Source organism: Natrix helvetica, assembly GCF_964273705.1.
Source record: "Natrix helvetica genome assembly, chromosome: 2".
Lineage (NCBI taxonomy): Eukaryota > Metazoa > Chordata > Lepidosauria > Squamata > Natricidae > Natrix > Natrix helvetica.
Window position 1 is genome coordinate 118,735,091 of NC_138552.1, and position 20,170 is coordinate 118,755,260.

General features: G+C 42.4%; 1 protein-coding gene across 1 annotated transcript in view; it reads right to left on the minus strand.

Annotated features, from left to right (window-relative positions):
- COL6A3 (collagen type VI alpha 3 chain) overlaps positions 1–20,170 on the minus strand; it is a 167,534-nt gene that overhangs the window by 36,304 nt on the left and 111,060 nt on the right. The window contains exons 31-41 of the mRNA XM_081940022.1: positions 17,868–17,930; positions 16,685–16,717; positions 16,550–16,586; positions 16,437–16,448; positions 15,747–16,240; positions 13,621–13,717; positions 12,146–12,841; positions 11,038–11,131; positions 9,456–9,508; positions 3,808–4,074; positions 2,992–3,087 (exon numbers count right to left, since the gene is read on the minus strand). Coding sequence (XP_081796148.1) covers positions 2,992–3,087; positions 3,808–4,074; positions 9,456–9,508; positions 11,038–11,131; positions 12,146–12,841; positions 13,621–13,717; positions 15,747–16,240; positions 16,437–16,448; positions 16,550–16,586; positions 16,685–16,717; positions 17,868–17,930 — 1,942 coding nt within the window. The remainder of the gene's footprint in view (positions 1–2,991; positions 3,088–3,807; positions 4,075–9,455; positions 9,509–11,037; positions 11,132–12,145; positions 12,842–13,620; positions 13,718–15,746; positions 16,241–16,436; positions 16,449–16,549; positions 16,587–16,684; positions 16,718–17,867; positions 17,931–20,170) is intronic.

The following is a 20,170-nucleotide window of genomic DNA, read 5'->3' on the forward strand; positions in this document are numbered from 1 at the left end:
CAAAGCTGCAGGAGCCGGGGGGAGGGGGGGCAAAGGCGCTCACATTGCTTGATGCCTTTGGGATACCGCTAGGTTGGTGGGTGGCGCTGTCCCCAGCTGAAGCAGGGGGTTGCCGGGCTGCTGCTCTCACAAACAGCCACCTGGCAATGCCCCTTTCCAGCCAGGCAGAGTGCCAATCACCGACCCAGTAATATCCCAAAGGTGCTAAGCCGCATGGAGCTGTGTCCGGCTAGAAAGAGAGTTTGCGCGAGCACTTGTTCTGCCTCTAGCTCACGTGCCTCCCTGCCTCACCATGCCCAACTCTCCCTCCAGCGCTGGGCCAGGGCGCCGCCACCACCACTGCCGCCCTGCTGCCGCCACCACCACCCCACTGCGGCTGCCGCCACCATGCTCCGAGCATAACTGGCTTCCAAACTCTGGAGATCCGCTGCCGAGTCTTCTGGCAGCAGCCGCTCTGGGACTACGCTCTATGGTTGTGGGCTGGCTGTTGGAACACTCTGGTACAGAGAGTCTTCCCGCAGCCAGCCCACAACCATAGAGCGTAGTCCCAGAGCAGCCGCTGCCAGAGGAATCGGCAGCGGATCTCCGGAGTTTGGAAGCTGGTTATCCTCGGAGCATGGCAGCGGCAGCAGCGGGGCCATGGCGGCGGCAGTGCCCTGGCCCAGCCCTGCAGGGAGAGTTGGGCATGGTGAGGCAGGGAGGCATGCGAGCTGGAGGCAGAACAAGTGCTTGCGCAACCTCTCTCCAGCCAGGCAGAGCACCACGCAGCTTTGGGATATTACTGGGTAAGTGAGTGATGCTCTGCCCGGCTGGAAAGGGGCATTGCCAGGTGGCTGCTCATGAGCGTGGTCATCTCATGATGGCTTTGTTGTGCTGCTGCGAAGCGCAACACAGCTGTTTTCTCCTGAGGCTGTGCCTGGCTCTTCGGGTTCCTGCTCACAAGAGAGCAGCCACCTGGCAACCCCAAACCAATAAGCTCCCCCGATAATAAGGCCCAAGCAAAATTTGGTGGGGTCAAAAGAAAATAAGACCCTGTCTTGTTTTCGGGCAAACACAGTAGTAACAACTTCACTGTTCTTAGTAGATGATAATTCCTGTGTAGATATTGAAAGAAGTAATCTCAGTAAGGTATTATCACAAAGCACAAAACTGCAACAGATATCATTAAGATATCACAAACTTACACAAAAAGATGTTCTTGTAAGAAATCCAAAATGGATAATAAACACTTTATACCCATGGTGGGTTTCAAATTTTTTTAGAACCTATTCTGTAGGTGTGGCCTATTTTGTGGGCATGGCTTGGCAGTCATGTGACTGGGTGGGAGTGGCCAACTTGTAAAATGTGGTGAAACTCATTTAATTTAATTTAATTTTATTAAATTTATAGACTGCCCCCTCTCCCCAAAGATTGCTCTTGCTTAGCAATCAAAATTTTGGGCTCAATTGTGATCATGTTCTCTTTCTTTTTCTTTCTCTTCCTTCCTTCCTTCCTTCCTTCCTTCTTTCTTATATCTCTTTTTCCCTCTTTCTTTTTTTCTTTCCTTTCTTTTTCTTCCTTCTGTCCATTCTCTTTCTTGTGTCTCTCTCTCTCTTATTTTCTTTTCTTCATTTCTATTCCTTCCTCCCTTCCTTTGTTCCTTCTTTCTTTCTTGTCTCTGTCTCCCCCACTTACTTTCTCTTTCCCTCTTTCTCTTTCTTTCTTTCTTTCTTTCTTTCTTTCTTTCTTTCCTTCTTTCTCTCTCTTTCTCTTTTTGTCCCTCTCTTTTTTCTCTCTCTCTCTGTCTTCCTTCCTTTTATTCTCCTTTTATTCTCTCTTTCTCTTTCTCTCTCTCTCTCTCTCTCTCTCTCTCTCACACACACACACACACACACACACACACACACACACACACATACCTTCCAGTTGGCAAAATTTTCTGTTTTGCCAGTTGGGAAGCTGGCAAAGAAGCCTTGTTTTCCTTGCCACCTGCAGCTCTTGGAGGAAGGATGAAGGGAAGCGAGCCCCGGGCTTCATCTCTGCCTTCTTCCTCAAGAGCTGGCTTCAGGGACAGCCAGCCTCTCCCATCACTGCACCCTTCACTTGCCTTTCACTCGGAGGCTCTGCTAGCGGGGTGCTTGCCATTTCCCCTCCCGAGAGAAGCTCGGGAGAAACATGCAAACAGCCGCAACTCAAGGCTCCTGAGGAGGATGCTGGACACCAGGGTTGCAATGGCACCCGCTGCTGCTCTTCTGCTGCTTCTGGTAATGCAGGATTCTTGGAGAGCATTAAGTTGCAGGTGTGCCAATTCCAGCAGCTGCGTTTTCCCTTGAAATTTGCTGTCCCAGCAACCCGAAGGGGACATTCTCCCAGCGGCATCTCAGGTGCTCCCACCCTTATCTGCAAGGGAGTGAGGATGACTGGGCACAGTTTGGCACCTCCCAGCTCCCCTCAGATCATTGAGGGGCTTCACACACCTGCTCGCTCACATGGCCTGCATGCTTCCAGCAGAAATGGGAAGCGCGAGGATCTTAATGTAGTAGGGCAGGGGAGGCTGGAGCGGGAGGTTAAATAAACAAATTTGGCTTTATTGTATGGCAAGAGAGAAAGTTGCCTGAGACGCCGCTGGGAGAATGTCCCCTTTGGGTTGTCCCCTTAGCATCCCCCTGCCGCCCCCCTTGCCTCTTAGTGCCCCCCTAAGTCATCCCACCACCCCCAGAAGGCGGTACCATCCACTTTGGGAACCACTGGTCTAGAACATAGTTTAATCCAGGAGTCCCCAACCCCTGGTCGGTGGACCGGCACAGGTCCACAGCATGCTAGAAACCAGTCTACACAAACAGCTGCATCTACGGGATGCAGGCAGCATGCGAAACCACACCCCTCTAGTCTGTAGAAAAACCTCTCTCCACGGAACTTGTCCCTGGTGCCGAAATGTTTAGGGACTTCTGGTTTAATCCATCCAAACTTTCATTTCCAATACCTCTGAGATCTTTCATAGCTTGGACTCACCTTTTTCAGGGACTTTCAAAGGTTCAGTGTTCACCATTACATTGGTTGCTGCTGCTGCTGCTCCTGTTGAAGGGATCTTGGCTGCTGGCATGCTCTCTGTAGAAAGCAAGCCAAGCAATAGTAAGGGTGGGCTCAGGAGGACTCAAGTCAAGCAATAAACTTTTTTACTTACATCCAGACTGATTGAGACATTGCACACAACACTTCTTCAGCTTTGTATGTAATCATACATAAAGAAAAAGAAAGCTATAGTGTGTTTTAATATTACAATTTTAGCAAGCACAGTACCTAGGAATAAATTAAAATCATGGAAATATAATAATATACAGATGCATATTTTGAATATTATGTAACACCTGACTATATCTAGTAATCCAGTTATGATTACTTATTATGAGCTTCCTTTTTAAAAGGGACATTTTGAGCAAACTTGCCTGAAGTATAAAACGGCTCTTAACAAAGGTGGTATTCAAATCAGGCACTTCATTCAGAAATAAATTTCTCACTCGAAATTATGCTTCAGCAATGTAAAAATGCAGGAAGAGGACATTATTCCTTCTGAGTAGACACTTGGAAGTTGCAGATCAATATTAATCAAATTGTTACAATATTATCTTTTCTCCTACTGTAAAAATCTATCAAATGAATACCTCACTATAGCATATAATGCTGCTTAAAAATGTGACCCAAATACATAGCATTAATTAGGCTATGTGTCATTACTATTAGGACAACTGGTTTGCTTCTTCGTATATCCAAAAACCAAAATTGATAGAAAAAACAATGCACTTAATTCTAATACCCAAGATAACTTACTTGTATTAAATGTTCCCCTATAAGTAGCTTTGGCCTGGGCATTATGATAACCTGTGATAGCAACATGATACTTTTGTCCACTCTGAAGATCTCCAATGACTCTTTCATTGTTAGTTAAATTAAGCTTCAAAACTAAGGAGTGGTCATGTGCTGAGGTGACTGTGATGTGATAGACATAGATTTTCTGTTGCTCAGGAATCATCCAATGCAGTTTAGCACTGTTTTCAGTGATATCAGTTATTTGGACTTCTCCATTATGTTTAATCACTGTTGAAGAAAAGAAAAAACTAATAAAAGAACAGAATTAATAGATTCGGGATTTTAAGGATGTTCAGGATAAGACTTATACAAAAAAAGATATCATTCATAAAAACTTATGATCCTATCTAACACAAAAATCCCCCAACAGGGAAGGTGGGAAAAAATATCTATAATAAGGTAAGAATATTCCAATATGCTAGAACCTTTAATTGCACGTGGAACTGTGTACTATTTGCAATCTAAAAAAAGATTGCAAACATTTCCAGAACCCAGTTGACATATACTTATTTTGTAAATCATTTACTTAAAACCTGCCTGCTAATAATCATAAAAAATGAACAGATCATGTTAGATATTAACACTAGCTACTGTGGTTTCCACTCTAGTCCTCTGTTCCGGTGGGAGCAGAGGTTTAATCTGATTGGCTAAGAGGTCTGACAGCTCCCTATAAAAGGAGAGCTGTCAGACTGAACAGTTGCTGGATTGTACATACTTGTTCCTCTGTAATAAAGAGCTGTTGTTGCATTAAGTCTGTGTCTGCCTTCTCATTGCCCTATTTAACACTGGCGACGAGGGTGGGATTGAGAGGTAGATAGGCGAAGAACGAACAACGAGACATCCAGCAAGTAAATCCAGCCCAGAGCATCGGCACGGCATCAAGTGACCATTTTGAGCGGCAAATTCAAATCGCCTCAGACAAGAATGGCTATGCACGCCCCGCCAACTCCGTATGACCCAGTGGCCGAACACTGGGAATCATATATGCTGAGGTTCGAATGCTTCCTCGAGGCAAAAGACCTCATGGGGGTTCCCGACTCCCGCAAGAAAAACCTCTTCCTGGGCTACTGCGGCCGAGAGGTCTTTGAAACAGCGACGGACTTATCAGAGCCAACTCCGATCCAAGCAGTTCCTTGGGCGGCGTTACAGCAGAGTCTAAAAACTCACTACGTGCCCAAACCTTTGAGGCACGTTCGCCGCCACGAATTCAATGTGCGGAACCAAAAAGAAGGGGAGTCCATAAGCTAATATGTTGCTAGCCTGATCGAACATGTCTCTGCAGATCGCACTCGATGAAGCCAGGGTGTCCGAATCAGCCGACAAGTCCACGGAAGCATTGCAGTGCCAGCACAACATGCCACAAACCATGCAGAAGCAAACACGCGTACATCATGAGGCCGCTGAACAAGAATTCTCTGACAGTGAAGACGATGACAGCTACCGCATGTGCAGTAGCCGCACAAAACTGGCGCGAAGATTCAACTTGTGCCTGCTGCCCTGTGCAAGCTGAGGAGGGGACCATGCCCGGTCTACCTGCCGGTTCCGAGACACAACCTGCCAGCGTTGCAACAAAATGGGGCACATTGCCAAAATGTGCCAGAGCGAATTCCCTGCCACTGCCTGGCAGCCAAAACCAAATCCAAACTGCCAACAGAGGCCCAACCCAGGGGCCTGGCAGAAAACTCAAGGGCACCCAGAGAGAGAACCCAAAGTAACCTATCAAACCATGATAGGGCAAGTCCGCACCAGGCGGCCAAAAAGGCTGAAAGTCACAGTCCTCATTGAGGATGCTCCCTGCGAGCTTCAAGTCGACACTGGATCGTCCCCCACGATCATCTCCTGGTCGACCCTGAAGCAAGCCATCCCAAGCCTGAAAAAATGGCACCTTCGCACGCCAACATCATGTTGTGCGACTACCAGGGGAACCGAGTCCCCATCATAGGCCAAGGCATCTTCCGGGTGCAATTTAAAAACATCTGCACCAAGCTTCCCATGAACGTGGCCAGCGCACTGCTACAGAGCCTCCTGGGGCTAGACTGGTTCGAAGCCCTGGGGTTGGAAGTCACCGGGATCAACGCCATAAGAGACAGCGGCGCTGAGGCGATTTTTAAGGAGTTTGAGGATGTCTTCAGCTCCGGTCTCGGTAAGTATGAGGGAATGCCAATTTCTTTTAACTTGGACCCCAACGTCGCGCCTATCAGGCTTAAACCCAGGAGAGTGCCTTTTGCTCTCCGCCCTAAAATCGATACGGAAATTGACAAACTTGTGAGCCAGGGGATCCTAGAACCAGTCGACCATGCATGCTGGGAGACCCCCATAGTGACATTGGTCAAGCCGGATGGGTCAGTCCACATCTGCGCAGACTATAAATGCACAATTAACAACACGCTGCAACAAAGCGCCTACCCTGTGCCCATTGTACAGCACCTACTACATTCACTAGGGCCAGGAAAAAATTTCGCTAAATTAGATATGGCACAGGCATACCAGCAATTGCCTATAGATGGTGCCACAGCGGAGGCTCAAACTATCGTGACGCACAGGGGTGCATTCAAATGCCACCGCCTTCAATTCGGAGTTAGTATCGCCCCTGGACTGTTCCAAAGCATCATGGAACGGCTTTTGCAGGGGATACCAGGAGTCATCCCCTATTTCGATGACATTTTAGTATCGGCTGCAAACAAGGCGCAACTTTTAAAAAGAGTCAGGGCTGTTTTGACCAGAATTTGCGAAAAAGGCCTCTGGTTCAAAAAAGAAAAATGCAAAATTAATGTGCCCAGGGTAGAATTTCTGGGGTACATGATTGATGCTTCTGGGATCCACCCGACATCCCAAAAAGTAAAAGCTATCCAGGTAGCCCCTATACCTCGCAATCAGGCCAAGCTGCAGGCATTCCTTGGGCTCCTTAACTTCTACAGCGTCTTTCTCAAACAGAAAGCAACAGTCGCTAAGCCCTTATATCACCTCCTGTCCAAGAACGCCAAATGGTCCTGGGACCGAGCCAAGACCGCCGCATTTACCACGGTAAAACACCTGCTGACTGCTGACTCCCTGCTGGTCCAGTACAGCCAAACCCTGCCACTGGTGTTAACGTGTGACGCATCCCCTTTTGGCATCATCGCCATCTCAGCCACCGCATGCCAAATGGTTTGGAAGGCCCCATCGCGTTCTACTCGCGAACCTTGTCTCCCGCTGAAAGGAACTATAGCCAAATGGACAGAGAGGCTTTGGCTGCTGTAGCGGGAGTCAAACGGTTCCACGAGTACCTTTACGCCAGAGACTTCGAATTTGTAATGGACCACAAACTGCTGCTGGGGCTACTGGCAGGGGACCGACCTACCCCGGTTTCCTTGTCTCCGCGCATGACCAGGTGGACTGTTTTCCTGGCTGCTTACTCCTACAAACTGATTCATCACCCTGGTTCCACGTTGGGACATGCCGACGCTCTAAGCCGCTGTCCCCTACCCGAACTGCTGGCCGACCGCACTCCCGAGACACCGGTCCTTCTTATTGACTGGCTGGACTCTGGACCTGTCTCGTCCAACGATGTTGCCTGTTTTTCTGCTAAAGACTCTGTTATTAAGCAGATTCTGAACTGGGTGTGGAGGGGGTGGCCCAAGGGGCCTTTTGGGGCCGAATTTAAAATGTTTTTTACTAAACGTGATGTGTTGTCGGTAATCAAGGGCTGTTTACTGTGGGGGGACAGGGTGGTTGTTCCAAGCAAACTGCGAAAGGCAGTACTGGAGTCACTACATGTGGGGCATCCTGGCATTGTCAGGATGAAATCCTTGGCTAGGAGCTATGTCTGGTGGCTAACATGGACAGGGAGATAGAAGAGTGGGTGGCTACCTGTGCTCCGTGTCAGGAATCCAGACCAGCTCCTCCACAGGTGCCTGCTAAGGAGTGGGAGCGCCCTCAGGAATCCTGGTCTAGGGTGCACATTGACTTTGCAGGCCCCGTTTATGGCCAAACGTTCCTCATAGTTGTGGACGCATCTTCGAAATGGCTAGAGGTAGCCCTGATGACCTCTACCATGGCAGAGGCGGTCATCAAGGTGCTACGGAGACTTTTCTCCATGCACGGCCTGCCCGATGTCTTGGTCTCAGACAATGGGCCCCAATTCACAGCCATGCAATTCGAGACCTACTTAGCTAGCCAGGGAATTTGGCATGCCCTAGTCGCACCATTCCATCCGGCCTCCAATGGTCAGGTGGAGAGAATGTTGCGATCCGCTAAAGTGGCCCTTGCCAGAATGGGCCCGGGTGATTGGCAAACACAGGTTGATCACTATCTACTAATCCAACCTATTACGCCAAGCGCCACCACTGGGAGAAGCCCCTCTGAGCTTCTCATGGGTTGCCGTCTAAGGTCCCACTTAGACCGGCTACACCCAAACTACTCTGCCACATCGCCCCCAGACTCCACAAACAAGATTAGAAACTTTAGCATAGGGGACTCAGTATACGCCCACAACTATGCCGGGGGAACTCTGTGGATTCCTGCTACGGTAATAGGCATCACCGGGCCTCGCTCTTATCTATTAGAGCTAGAGGATGGTAGAAATTGGAGGAGGCATATTGATCAACTCCGTGGTCGCCTCTCCCACTCCAATCTTAGGGCACCAGACGAAAATCCGAAACAAGGCAACCAAGGCCCTACCCAAAAGGAGCAATCATTCACTCCTTCCACAGCCAACTCAAACCCGCAAGGTCCAGAAAACTTATCTGAGTTTATTGCAGGCCAACAGCGAGCTCCAAGTGAGCGAAGCCAGGGAATTCCAGCTGTGTCCTGGGGTAGGTTCCAGCAGGTTCCACAGAGCGGAGCTGGAGAGCAGACAGGTCCGTCCGACCTGCCTGAAGAACCGGTTCCAAATGAACTGTGCAGGTCTGGTAGAGCGAAACAAAGACCCACCTACCTCAAAGATATGTGACCAATAGGAACATCCCAACCAAGAGGGGAGGGGTGTTAGATATTAATACTAGCTACCGTGGTTTCTACTCTAGTCCTCTGTTCCGGCGGGAGCAGAGGTTTAATCTGATTGGCTAAGAGGTCTGACAGCTCCCTATAAAAGGAGAGCTGTCAGACCGAACAGTTGCTGGATTGTACATACTTGTTCCTCTGTAATAAACAGCTGCTGTTGCGTTAAGCCCGTGTCTGCCTTCTCATTGCCCTATCTAACAGATCACATTTTGCATTCGAAAACACAAAAAGAAGCTGTAATTAAATGCATTAAATACAAACTACATTTAAAATCAAACACAAAAAAACAGACAATATCTGTTTATGTTGTTTTAATGGGGGGGGGGGGGAAGCCTCCTGAAACTTGCAACCACTGAAAAGAATTTCTAAGGAAACCTCAACTTTTCCCACTTCCAGCTGTTTTCCTTTATAAAAAAATATTGTCCATTCCTACTTCTTGTAATTTTTCCAATTATTATTTTTAAATATAATCTGCAGGACTTCTTTTCATACATACCTCTTTTACTGAAGCAAAGATATGGTATTTGAAGTTAAACATAGTAATCTTTTGTAAACAAAACAGTAAATAGCAAATTATTGTAAAGTAATATATTTAAATCTGTTTAGCAATAGCAGGAAGATGTACTTACCTTTTGATTTTTCTGTTACAGCAGGTGTGACAGTAACATTATTTGGAATAGTTCTGTTAGAAGAAACAGAAATAGTTATAGGTATGCATACTGTAAATAATCAAGACACTTTTAAGTCTTTGTTTCAAAATCTGCATCTGCACTCTTTTGCACTTTTTTGGTAGAGTTATTTAAGACAGCAGCTTTTAAAAAATCCAATGTTCTTTTCCAAACAAAAACATTTTACAATTTTTAGCAATTTTATTGCACGCTTTATCTGAAGGATAGTAATTTTATTAAGATACCCCCAGTATTAATATAAGTTCTTGAAAAGTAAACTTGGTCAGAAAAGTATATGGGATTTTCTAGACAGGAGCATTTTTTAGTATAAGTGTATATTAATATTTTCTAGTATATTTTCTAATATATGAATACATCTTCAAATCAGAAGGAACAAATGATCATCTTAAAGATACTGGATTTCCAACAGTTAGTGAAGTTATTGTTCTGATTAAAAGCTATCTGTGATAGCTTCCCAAACAGACATTAGGAAGGGTCTTCTGTTGATCCAGTTGACCACCAGAGGAGAAATTCTAAAGCTGAAGTAATCAGGTCTGGAAAAGAAGCTTCTTTCTGATGATGAATTAATGAGCTCTCCAGTCATCTTGCAAAATATACGGCTGCTCCATCTCATATCCCTTTAGTCTATTTTGACCCAATGTTAAATGGGACTGTTCTCATCATGCCTGTGCAGAGTGTGAGGGACAAAACTTCTGCTTGATTCTTGGGAATGTGCTGCTCTCCCCTTTCAGCAAGTCATCAGCCACACAGGTCAAATATCCACAAATCAAGCACAGTATCCGGGATGGGGAGAGCCAGACTCCAGGACTCTAGCCAAACATTCCTTCCTATGACCCATTCTGCCATATCCAAGTTGAATACTTGGGGGGCGGGGGTTGTTAGGGAAAAAAGATCAGCATCACAAATTCATTGGTTATGTTTAAGAATTTATCATCCTTCTTTTTCTTTCTTTACATAGACAAGAGACAGGGAGAGAGGCAAGCCTACATCTGCTTATAAGGAAGAATAAGAACTCTCATGTACCATTAGTCACCAAACTTAATCTGATAGAGTGCTCACAGAACATAGTAATTTTTATACAACTTGCAGCCATCGCTGAATGCTATTGGCCTGAAAGGAAAAACAATGCTTTAAACCCAGGACAACTAAATATAATTAAAGAGAACTTAAGGGTTAGAAATGGGACAAGGATAGGGTCAAGTGAGGATACTCTTTCTACCCATATAAGAAACAGGTTTATATTGCTCTAAACCCATATTTATTGCCCCTTCAAGGCAATAAATATAATAATAATAATTAATAATAATATACTTTATTACATTTGTATGCCACTTAATTCACAATGACTGGGTGACTGAGAAGAATCAAGCAAAAAAAAAATACAATACAATCAATAAAATAGAAAAAAATCGAGATAACATGGCAAGCATAATGAAGAGAGGGGTCTCATTCTTACACACATAATTTGGTATCTGGAAGAAAATTTACATTCTGACAATGAAAATGAACTGTAAAGACTTACAGTTGTTTTTGGCCAAATTTTTTGATTGGCTGGTCACCCTGGAACAAATCACATTTTTTCCTGATATCTGGAGATAAGTAAAAGGTATTTTCACCTAAAACACAAGGGAGAATTTTTGCATAAATATTTTCTCATTTTCCAAACATATTATAGGAATTAAAACCATATCTTTATTTAAATATTCTAACACAGAATAAAACTTGCAGCATCACGTTTTGTAATGTGTCATATCATAACTTTTTCCCCCTCCACTAAAATGGGTGTGGCGAGTGGGTGATGCATCTGGCCCGTGGGCCGTGAGTTTGACACCCCTGTTCTAACATTTATTTAGATTTAGTTCAGCACAAGGAGTCAAGCCTACATGTGTAGAGTTCAGGTTTGCTGCTTTATTATATTCTGCCTATTATACAGAAATTTCCCATCCTAAGCCTGGGAACAAATACATACAGCAGGCAGGCAGGTAGGCAAGCAGGCAGACACTGACTGAAGTATTCGGTCAAATATATGGTTTTAGGTTTATTTTGCAACATTGTTCTTTGACTGTACAGTCTTGCTGTCAGATCCCTAAAAGTGATACTGCCATTCAACTGGGAGGAGGGGAGCCTCGGAGTTAAATCACTAGCTACATCTGAAACAACTGAGTTTTACAACCTTACAATGGTTTGCTGTCACCGGGAGATTGAAGGGCCCAACATCTCTGGAGGGATGTTTATGATAGCCATGTGGGATACATAACTTTGATGTCTAACTAGAGATAGCCATGGGAATGTGTGTTCTATTGACTCCCAAGGCAGAAGAGTTAAGGAAACATCTTCACACTTGTGTATTGGTCAGAATCTGCATTCGGACAAAGGGGAGGGGTCATTATCAGCTTAATCCCATTTGCATGGCCTAAAGGTTTTCAGATGCTGCTTTGCTTCTAATGGTTTCCATCATGACTGATTAAAGGTTCCTTTTGAAATAATCCGTTTCAAGAGTCTTTACTTTCTCAAGTTAGGAGGGGAGCCATTACACTTGCACCCTAAACCCTCCCTCCCAGATTCAGGTGCTCTTTGGTCTAACCCTTTTAACTCTCTACCTTTCACTGACATATTAAGCATCTACTTACTGTTGATGAAGGATGGCAAGAGGCTTCCAAAACGTAGCAATGGTTCTTCATGAAGTTCTGATGCCTCATCAGCATATTTGAAGAAGATATCATTAGGCTCACTTGCCAAGCTGTAGATACTTGGAATATTAATATTCCTACCAATGCCAATAATGACAAAAAAATATCCCTTACATTTAGCTTCTACAATAACTTTCTGAAGGTGTTCAAGTTCTTCCTTTTCAATACCTCCTGTTATTATCAAAACAATGACTTTGTGATCTCTGGGATTTGGTGCACTCTCAAAAATATGCCTCATTGTATACTCTACTGCAGTTGCCACAGCCCGTGTTCCATATAGTTGTGACATTTGGTTTTGAATGAAATCTGTTAATTTGTCCCTTGGGCCATAATCTGTGAGTGACAATTCAACTTTGACAGGAGATATGCTTGAGTTTGATTGAAACTCAAAGGGAGCATGTTGGACAATGGCAACCCTGGCATGGTGTTGTGATAACTTGGGATCAGAACTAGTTTCCAGTTGGTTTACAATATATGAAATGTAGCTCTTAATTTCTTTGAACTGCATTTGAGTGGTACTGTCAGAGCTATCCAGGATGAATGCTATATCAATGTCAACATCTGTAGGCGCTGCCCGTCTGTCTCTGCCAAAGCTACCCCTCTGGATACCACAGCTGGGATCAGGATCACATACATCTAGACAAATAAATATATAATTATTACATAATTAATATTTGCAGTGCCCTTTTTTTGTCCTTCAGTTGGACAAAAACAGCAAGATATACAATCGTCAATTGTGCCAAAAAACCAGAGCATCTACCAAAAACCAAAGCATAATTGATAGTAGCTTCAAATTATGCATTTAAAAATGCTTTATTTCTGGGTTTAGAGTGATTCTAAAACTCCTTGACTGGCCCATAAAAGTTTCCACCACAAAATTTTCCACTACAATGGGAACCATTGCATGTGGCAACTGAATGACTACATTATGAGCAGATTGTAGTATTGCTTTAACGAGGCTAATTATAAATTTTAATTTCATCTGGGTTTCATCACTACTAAAAGAACATCAGTAGTGCATGATCATGAGAACAGAAATGTAAAAACAAAATGTCCCTTGAACAGCACTATTAGAAACAGAGGAAGCATTAGTAACAGTAAAAAAAAAACAAATACAATTGTTCACAAGATTCTTGAAGCCTGCTCAGACTGAACTGCTGGTTCCAGAATGGTTTCTGACCATGGCCTTATAAGGCACTCTGACCTAGTCCAAGGTTGAAAAGAAGGCAGGTCCATCCATGCAACACGGCCCTTACATGGCCCTTACATGGCAGAGCTTAAAACAAACCAAAAAACCCTCTAAAATTTCCTTGGTTCTCTCTAATTTGTCGAAAATCTTCAAGCAGACTGGTTACAAATTGATTTTGTCATGGTACACAAATATCTCAAGTAAAAAAATATGTCACATATTTTACCTAGACAAATATGGCATGTGAACACTTTCCTAATAGTTGCAGCCAGTTGACCAGTCCCACCAGTAAATGCTAAAGCCTGTCCACCAGTGTTGTTTATCTAAAAACAAGAAGAGAAACATGCAGTCAATGGAATTCTGGAAACAATTTGTTAAATTGCCCAGAGTCTTTAAAATATATCAAGAAAGGGGTTAGCTTTTCTAAATTCCACTTGGACATAGATACAGATCTCAGTACATTTTTGTAAATTGTTCTGTATATTTATCTTTTAGATTCAAAGCCTACCTTTCTGTATCATTGAGTGAAGGATTCAATATGAAAGTACAATGAACAGTTTGTCCATTCTTTATCTCCTACTTTACCTCCAGAACATCTGGCGGTAGGACTTACAACATGTGGACCTAAACTTGAAAATGAAATCTCAACTGCAGCTTCTTGGTTTATCCACCATCCATATTAACTTACTCACAAGAAATGTGATGTGAAAAACTCATGAAGTGGCTTTGAATTAAGTACAAACCCAACTAGTTTCTAAAGCTATTGTGATCATAAAATGGAGAATGAATTATTATATTGTTATCTTGAGCTCTAGTAGAAGAGGTAGGAGAAAATGTGAGAGAGAGGGAGGGAGGGAGGGATGTCAACAGTGACATCTTAAAAACTGGATCATGCACGAATTCTCAAATCCAATTAATGTGACTACACTATCAAATGAACAAACTGTGTAGGATAATTTTAACTGGGATACCATCCATCTCTGGGAAAGATTACTTATCTTGATGCTATTCAAATTAAGAAGCTATTTCAGCAAATTACTGTTCTATTTCCCGCCATTGTCTGAGAATTTTTCTTTCAATCCTTTTAAGGATAGTTTTAAAAATAATGGTTGCCACACATTCTTCTAACAAAGAGGTTTTCTTATGTTTTAATTAATCTGAGTGCAAGGCCATCTTTTTCAAAACAATGACATAATAATTGCCATCTCCTTAGTCTCTTCTTTCATCCACAGTATATACTGATTTGACAGCTTCAGCTGGAAAAGAAGCAGCCATGCATTATTAATGGACTTTATGGCTTATATCCAAAGAACTGTTTACATGATCAGAAGCCAGATGCTCCTGCTTGGATAGACAGTCAACTGCCAACTTCCCCATCCTCAGGCTATTCCCCACCACCACATGATATGCTTTTTCTTAAATCTTTAGTACTGTTTTATTATTATTATTATTATTATTGTTGTTGTTGTTGTTGTTGTTGTTGTTGTTACTACTACTACTACTACTACTACTACTACTACTACTACTACTACTACTACAGATACAGGAGGAAGAACTAAGTCCCACTGAATACATAGAATATCAAGTATACAATAGATCTCTGGAATCAACTTATTATTTTGAATGTATGGAAACTAACAAACAAAAACAGAAACCTGCACATTAATTGGCAAGTCCCCACTCCTTTCTGAAGACAGTCAATTTCCTATTGTGGATGGATTTAAGGGATCGTATCGGTGTCCACAGTATATGATTTTAAAAACATCAAGATGCTGGTCACAACAGTGCAGAGCTTCAATTGCACAACTGTGGTTGCCATCTTGATTTTTTTATTTTACCATGCTCAGGGAAAACCTGTGAGGGAAGTTTTGTAGGCATTTCTTGGGCAAAAAGAACTATATGCAAAAGCATCCACATTGTCTGCTGCTTTTAAGACTTTGCCTAGCTACTGCTGATAAACCACAAAGCTTTCAGGCTGACAGATGTAAGTTTGATTCATTCATATATGAACTCTCTATGCAGCAGCATCTTTCCCCAGGATTAAATGGTTGTTGCTCACAGCTGTAGCATAATCTGGGGAAAAGATGCATTTGGTTTAGGGAGTGGCCACAAGTGCTCTGCACATGGCCACAAATACTCTGAAGCAATCTTTTCCTTTTTAAATCCAAAATATTGTATGTGCAGTGATCCAGGGACAATAATCAATATAAAAAATAACAAAATTAAGCCATTTTGTTGAGTGCTCCTGAAAGACAGAAGTGACTGACTGAATCCTATAACAATGATTGATTGATTTATTGATTGATTCCTGGAAAGATTATGCAAGGGGAAGAAAAACAAAAGGAAGCAGACCTTTAATGCATCGATAAGGACCCTGTCCTCTCTGTTTGTAAGGAATACAGGTACAACTCCAGAAATGTAGAGTCTTAGTACTGCTTCATTCAACTGTGGAGATGCTTTTGTTGGGCCATTGGTGAAGAACACAGCCACTTTCCTCATAAGGAAGCCACTACGTGCACGCTTGAAAGTATTCCTGGCCACAAATCCCATAGCTGTTTCTAAGCTACGTTGTTTGGATGTCTGAACAAATTGGAGGTCCTTGATTTGTTTTACCAACTCCTTCTTCTTTCTGGAATCAGCAAAACGTATCTCAGTGGTAACTTCACTGTTGTATGTAACCAGTGCTACCCGGGCACCTCTGGGGCAGTTGCTTTCTGCAATTGTGATATTGTTAACAATTGACACTACTGTGTCCTTCATTCTATTGAAAGTGTCTGCATTTCCACCAGCAGCAGTATCAAGAGCAAAGGCCAATTCAGTTGGATAAACAGGACATTCTTTTGGACCTGCAGAAACCGGGGACATTAAGAAGCAAGTATTATGAGAAAAAAAGGTATTAGCTGTACAGCCCCCTTCCCCTCACTCCCCAAAAGGAAGGGACAGAGTTTACCAGTGAATAATTCAATGCTTGTATTTCAAAGAAGTTGTGTATGTTGGTTTTTCATCTGATTGCAGATATTGAATAATTTAAAATGAACTTACCATAACAGCAAGCTGTGAATAATAACAGAAAGAAGGAAAAGAAAGAAATTACTTTATAATCTATACCAAAAAGCCAACTACATCAAGACCAGAGGCAAAAGAAATAGACTTACGGCATTTATCTTTGATGTTGTGTATAAGCGTACAGTGCTTTAAAGTAAAAGAGAGAGAGAGAGAGAGAGTGAAAAAAGGTTTCCAACATGAAGAAATACAAAAGATCTGATGCGATAAATTAATGGTTGACTTACATCTCTAGACTCTCCTTTACTACCCATAAATCCCTGAAAGAAAGATTAAAAATGTAGATATAATTTACTGTGAATAAATTTAACTGTGCTTGCTTAAAATTGACTTGACAAGTTCAGACACTTAATTAATCATATGGGAGAACAAAGTCCAGAGATTGGGGGAGAAAGTCTTGTATGTGAGTTGCCAAGAGCACAAAAGGCCAGTCTTAGAGGCTGATTTTGTGCAGGCTGATCCAGAAGGAAGCCACTCATGGAAGAAGTAAAGTGTTCTTTCAAAATAACACTGCATTCAGTTTCAGCCAGTTTTACTATCACATCTCCTTGAATTAAGGGCTCTCCTGTATGTTTTTCTTAAAGTTTTTAAAAGTTTTTTTAATCTCTTTTATTTTACTGATTGGAATATCTTGCCATGTTCTAGCGGATATAATGAATTCAGATAAAAACACACAAACTTGGAAAACTGATGGCAGAAAAAAAGCTTAAATGCAGAAGTTGAAGTGCTATTGCAATCTGTTCCTTATCTGTATGCATCTCAATACAGGGGAAGACAAAATCCTGCTGGTTTACTACATTATATTTCTACTTTTAATGTACATTATATACATTGATACATTACATTTATCTACACTACATTAGAGTTCTACATCTACATTTCTATATAGCTGAAGCTCTGTGAGCAATTTAAAAAAGTATCCCATTTAACAGAAATGTGGGAAACATATTGCAAAACCTGAAATATTTACAAAGTTTTTTATCTCAGAATCCAAAGTGAAACTTCAAACTTTATAACTTTTGAATTTTCACAGCTCTACTTTCTTTTATTGTAACTCAGTAAAATGTAGGTCTTTAGCTTTTGTATTGGTATTCTGACTAGGCTCATGGCAGAATTCCCACATAAGCTAGCCACAATCAGTTCAGTAACTGTTATCAGTTCCTACAATTTTACTAAATCTATGTACAATCTAGAATACTTCTAAATGATGCAAGCAAGTCAAGAATGTGCAGTGTAAACATATTAAAGTCACATCTCAATTTTTGTGGTTCTTATGAATTTATTTAAGAGATGGATTTTAATTTAACTTTACAACATGTGAGTTTATTTGCAAATTATATGAAAAGAAAGGGCAAAGTATACTAGTAAGGTGTAGTTACTAAAGCAATAACCAGCATAATAAAAACTTACAGGTTTTCCTGGATATCCACTCTCTCCTTTCTGACCTCTTTGGCCAGGTTCCCCTGAACGTCCCTAAAAAGGGAAAACAAGGCATTTGACTCAGATCATAAATATTTTTTCATATTATTCATCCTTGCTCTTTCAAATTAATTAAATATGTCCTCATTTGTTCAGGTTTCTGGATCTATTCCTAATATTACATTGAAGATTCCACTGCAGTATTCTCCATTGCTCTTACTCCATAGATTCTCCTCCTTTATCCCATATTCACTATGTATCTAAAGTACCCAACAGTTGCCACCATTACTTTAATCTTGAAGGTTTGTTTAAATTAGCAATCATTTATTTTTCACATCTCTTTTATTTGTTGCAATTCAGTCAGTCTGGTTGGATAAAAGGGATTTGGGTTATATATCATTGTGCTATTTTTAATCTTTCTTGAGGGTCATCTAATTAAAAGCATATTATAAATAATAAAATTCATTTCTCTAATGATGTAAGATTAGAGGTGAACCATTAAGATTGCTTTTGGGGGAGGCAGCTATTAAAAACCCAAAACATAGTTTTCAAGTTGCTTCGTAGTAGTAGTAATAGTAGTAGTAGTAGTAGTAGTAGTAGTAACAACAACAATAACAACAACAACAATAATAATAATACAAAAACTGTAAGCCTCCTAAAAATTCTAACATAATTTAACTCATCCAATTCAAGAAAATTCTGGTTCACCCATGGGTATTATATTTTTTCCAACAGCTTGCCTTCAGAAATTGTGGGAATTTCATCACTGGAGGCTTTCAAGAACAGACTGGACTGCCATCTGTCAGAAATGGTGTAGGGTCTCCTGATTGGACAGGGGGTTGGACTAGATGATCTACAAGGACCCGTCCAACTCTGTTAATCTATCTAGAATAATTTGGTAGTAGAGTGGAAGATATATAAAATGCACAGAGTGGTTGGACTAGATGACCTACCAGGTCCCTCCCAACTCTGTTATTCTGTTATACGTGTGTGTGCGTGTGTGTGTGTGTGTGTATATATATATAAGTTTAGTGACTTCCTCCCCAGGCCCCCATTCATTTCTCTCTCACACACACACACACAGCTGGATAAAACTATATAAAAATCTAGCCCAGCTTCACTGATTACAAGTTTGAAAAGGCAACGTGGCTCCACCTGCAATCAAACTACACTTGGGGAGGGAGAGCACAAGCGAGCACTGAGGAGACCACAGGAGGAGGCAGGAAGCCTGCAAAGAGCCATGCTGTAGTACACACACTTCCCCCCAGCCTCTTTCTTTTGGAAGGCTCGGCTCGGCTCCCCTCTGGCTTCTCTGCTTCTCCTCTCACCCCAGCCTGCCAGCAGGAGGTGGTGGGTGGGCTTTATTGTGTTCCAGGCATTTCCCACCCAGACAGCAGGCTGCATTTGCAATGGTGGAGGTGTTTGGGAAAGGCAGCAGGGGAATAGGGGGGGGGGCAGAGGAGCTGCTTTCAAGCCACTGGAAAAGATATCCAATCCAACTTTTGTGTGTGTGTGGGGGGGGGGGGGGTTGTTTGAGAGTGAGTGAGAGAGGGAAGGGGTAGGAGAGATAGTCCAATCCAACTTCTGTGTGTGTGTGTGTGTGTGTGTGTGTGTGTGTGTGTGTTTGAGAGAGGGGGAGGAAGGGAGAGAGGGAGGAAGGAGGGGAAGGAGGGGAAGGAGAAGAAAAAGAAAAAGAAAGAAGGAACAAAGGAGAAAAACAAATGCTGTCGCTTTAAATTGGAACTGAGCATGCCTGGCTGTGGAATTATGGGAGTTGAAGTCTACAAGTCTAAAAATATTTGAAACCCAGCACTGTGTCAGTGCCTCACCAGTCATAAACCTCACCGCACATCACTGATACACACATACATACGTACGTATGTATAGACACACGTTATCTAGTGAAAAGATAGGGCTTCCATCTGGTGAAAAGATAGGACTTCAATGCACATATCATAATATGTGTGAATACAGGCAGTGTAAAGCATCTTGTCCAGCCAATTACAAGTGAATGAAATCAATGCCTTCTAGCTCTCCAGATAGGAGACCCTTCTAGTATTTACAATAAAGTAGCAATACCAACTCGGCAACAAAATTTAAATAAATACTATTATAAAAGATAAGAATAACCCATCTCCTATTACACTGCCAGGGTGATACAACTTTTACTTTGTTATCTTTCTTCTAATTAAGTACACTATAGCACTGCCAGTAATAGTTACAAAATGACATTTAGAACAAAGAAAATCATTGGGGGGGGGGGGAAGATGAGTCAGAGGATGAAATGGCATTAC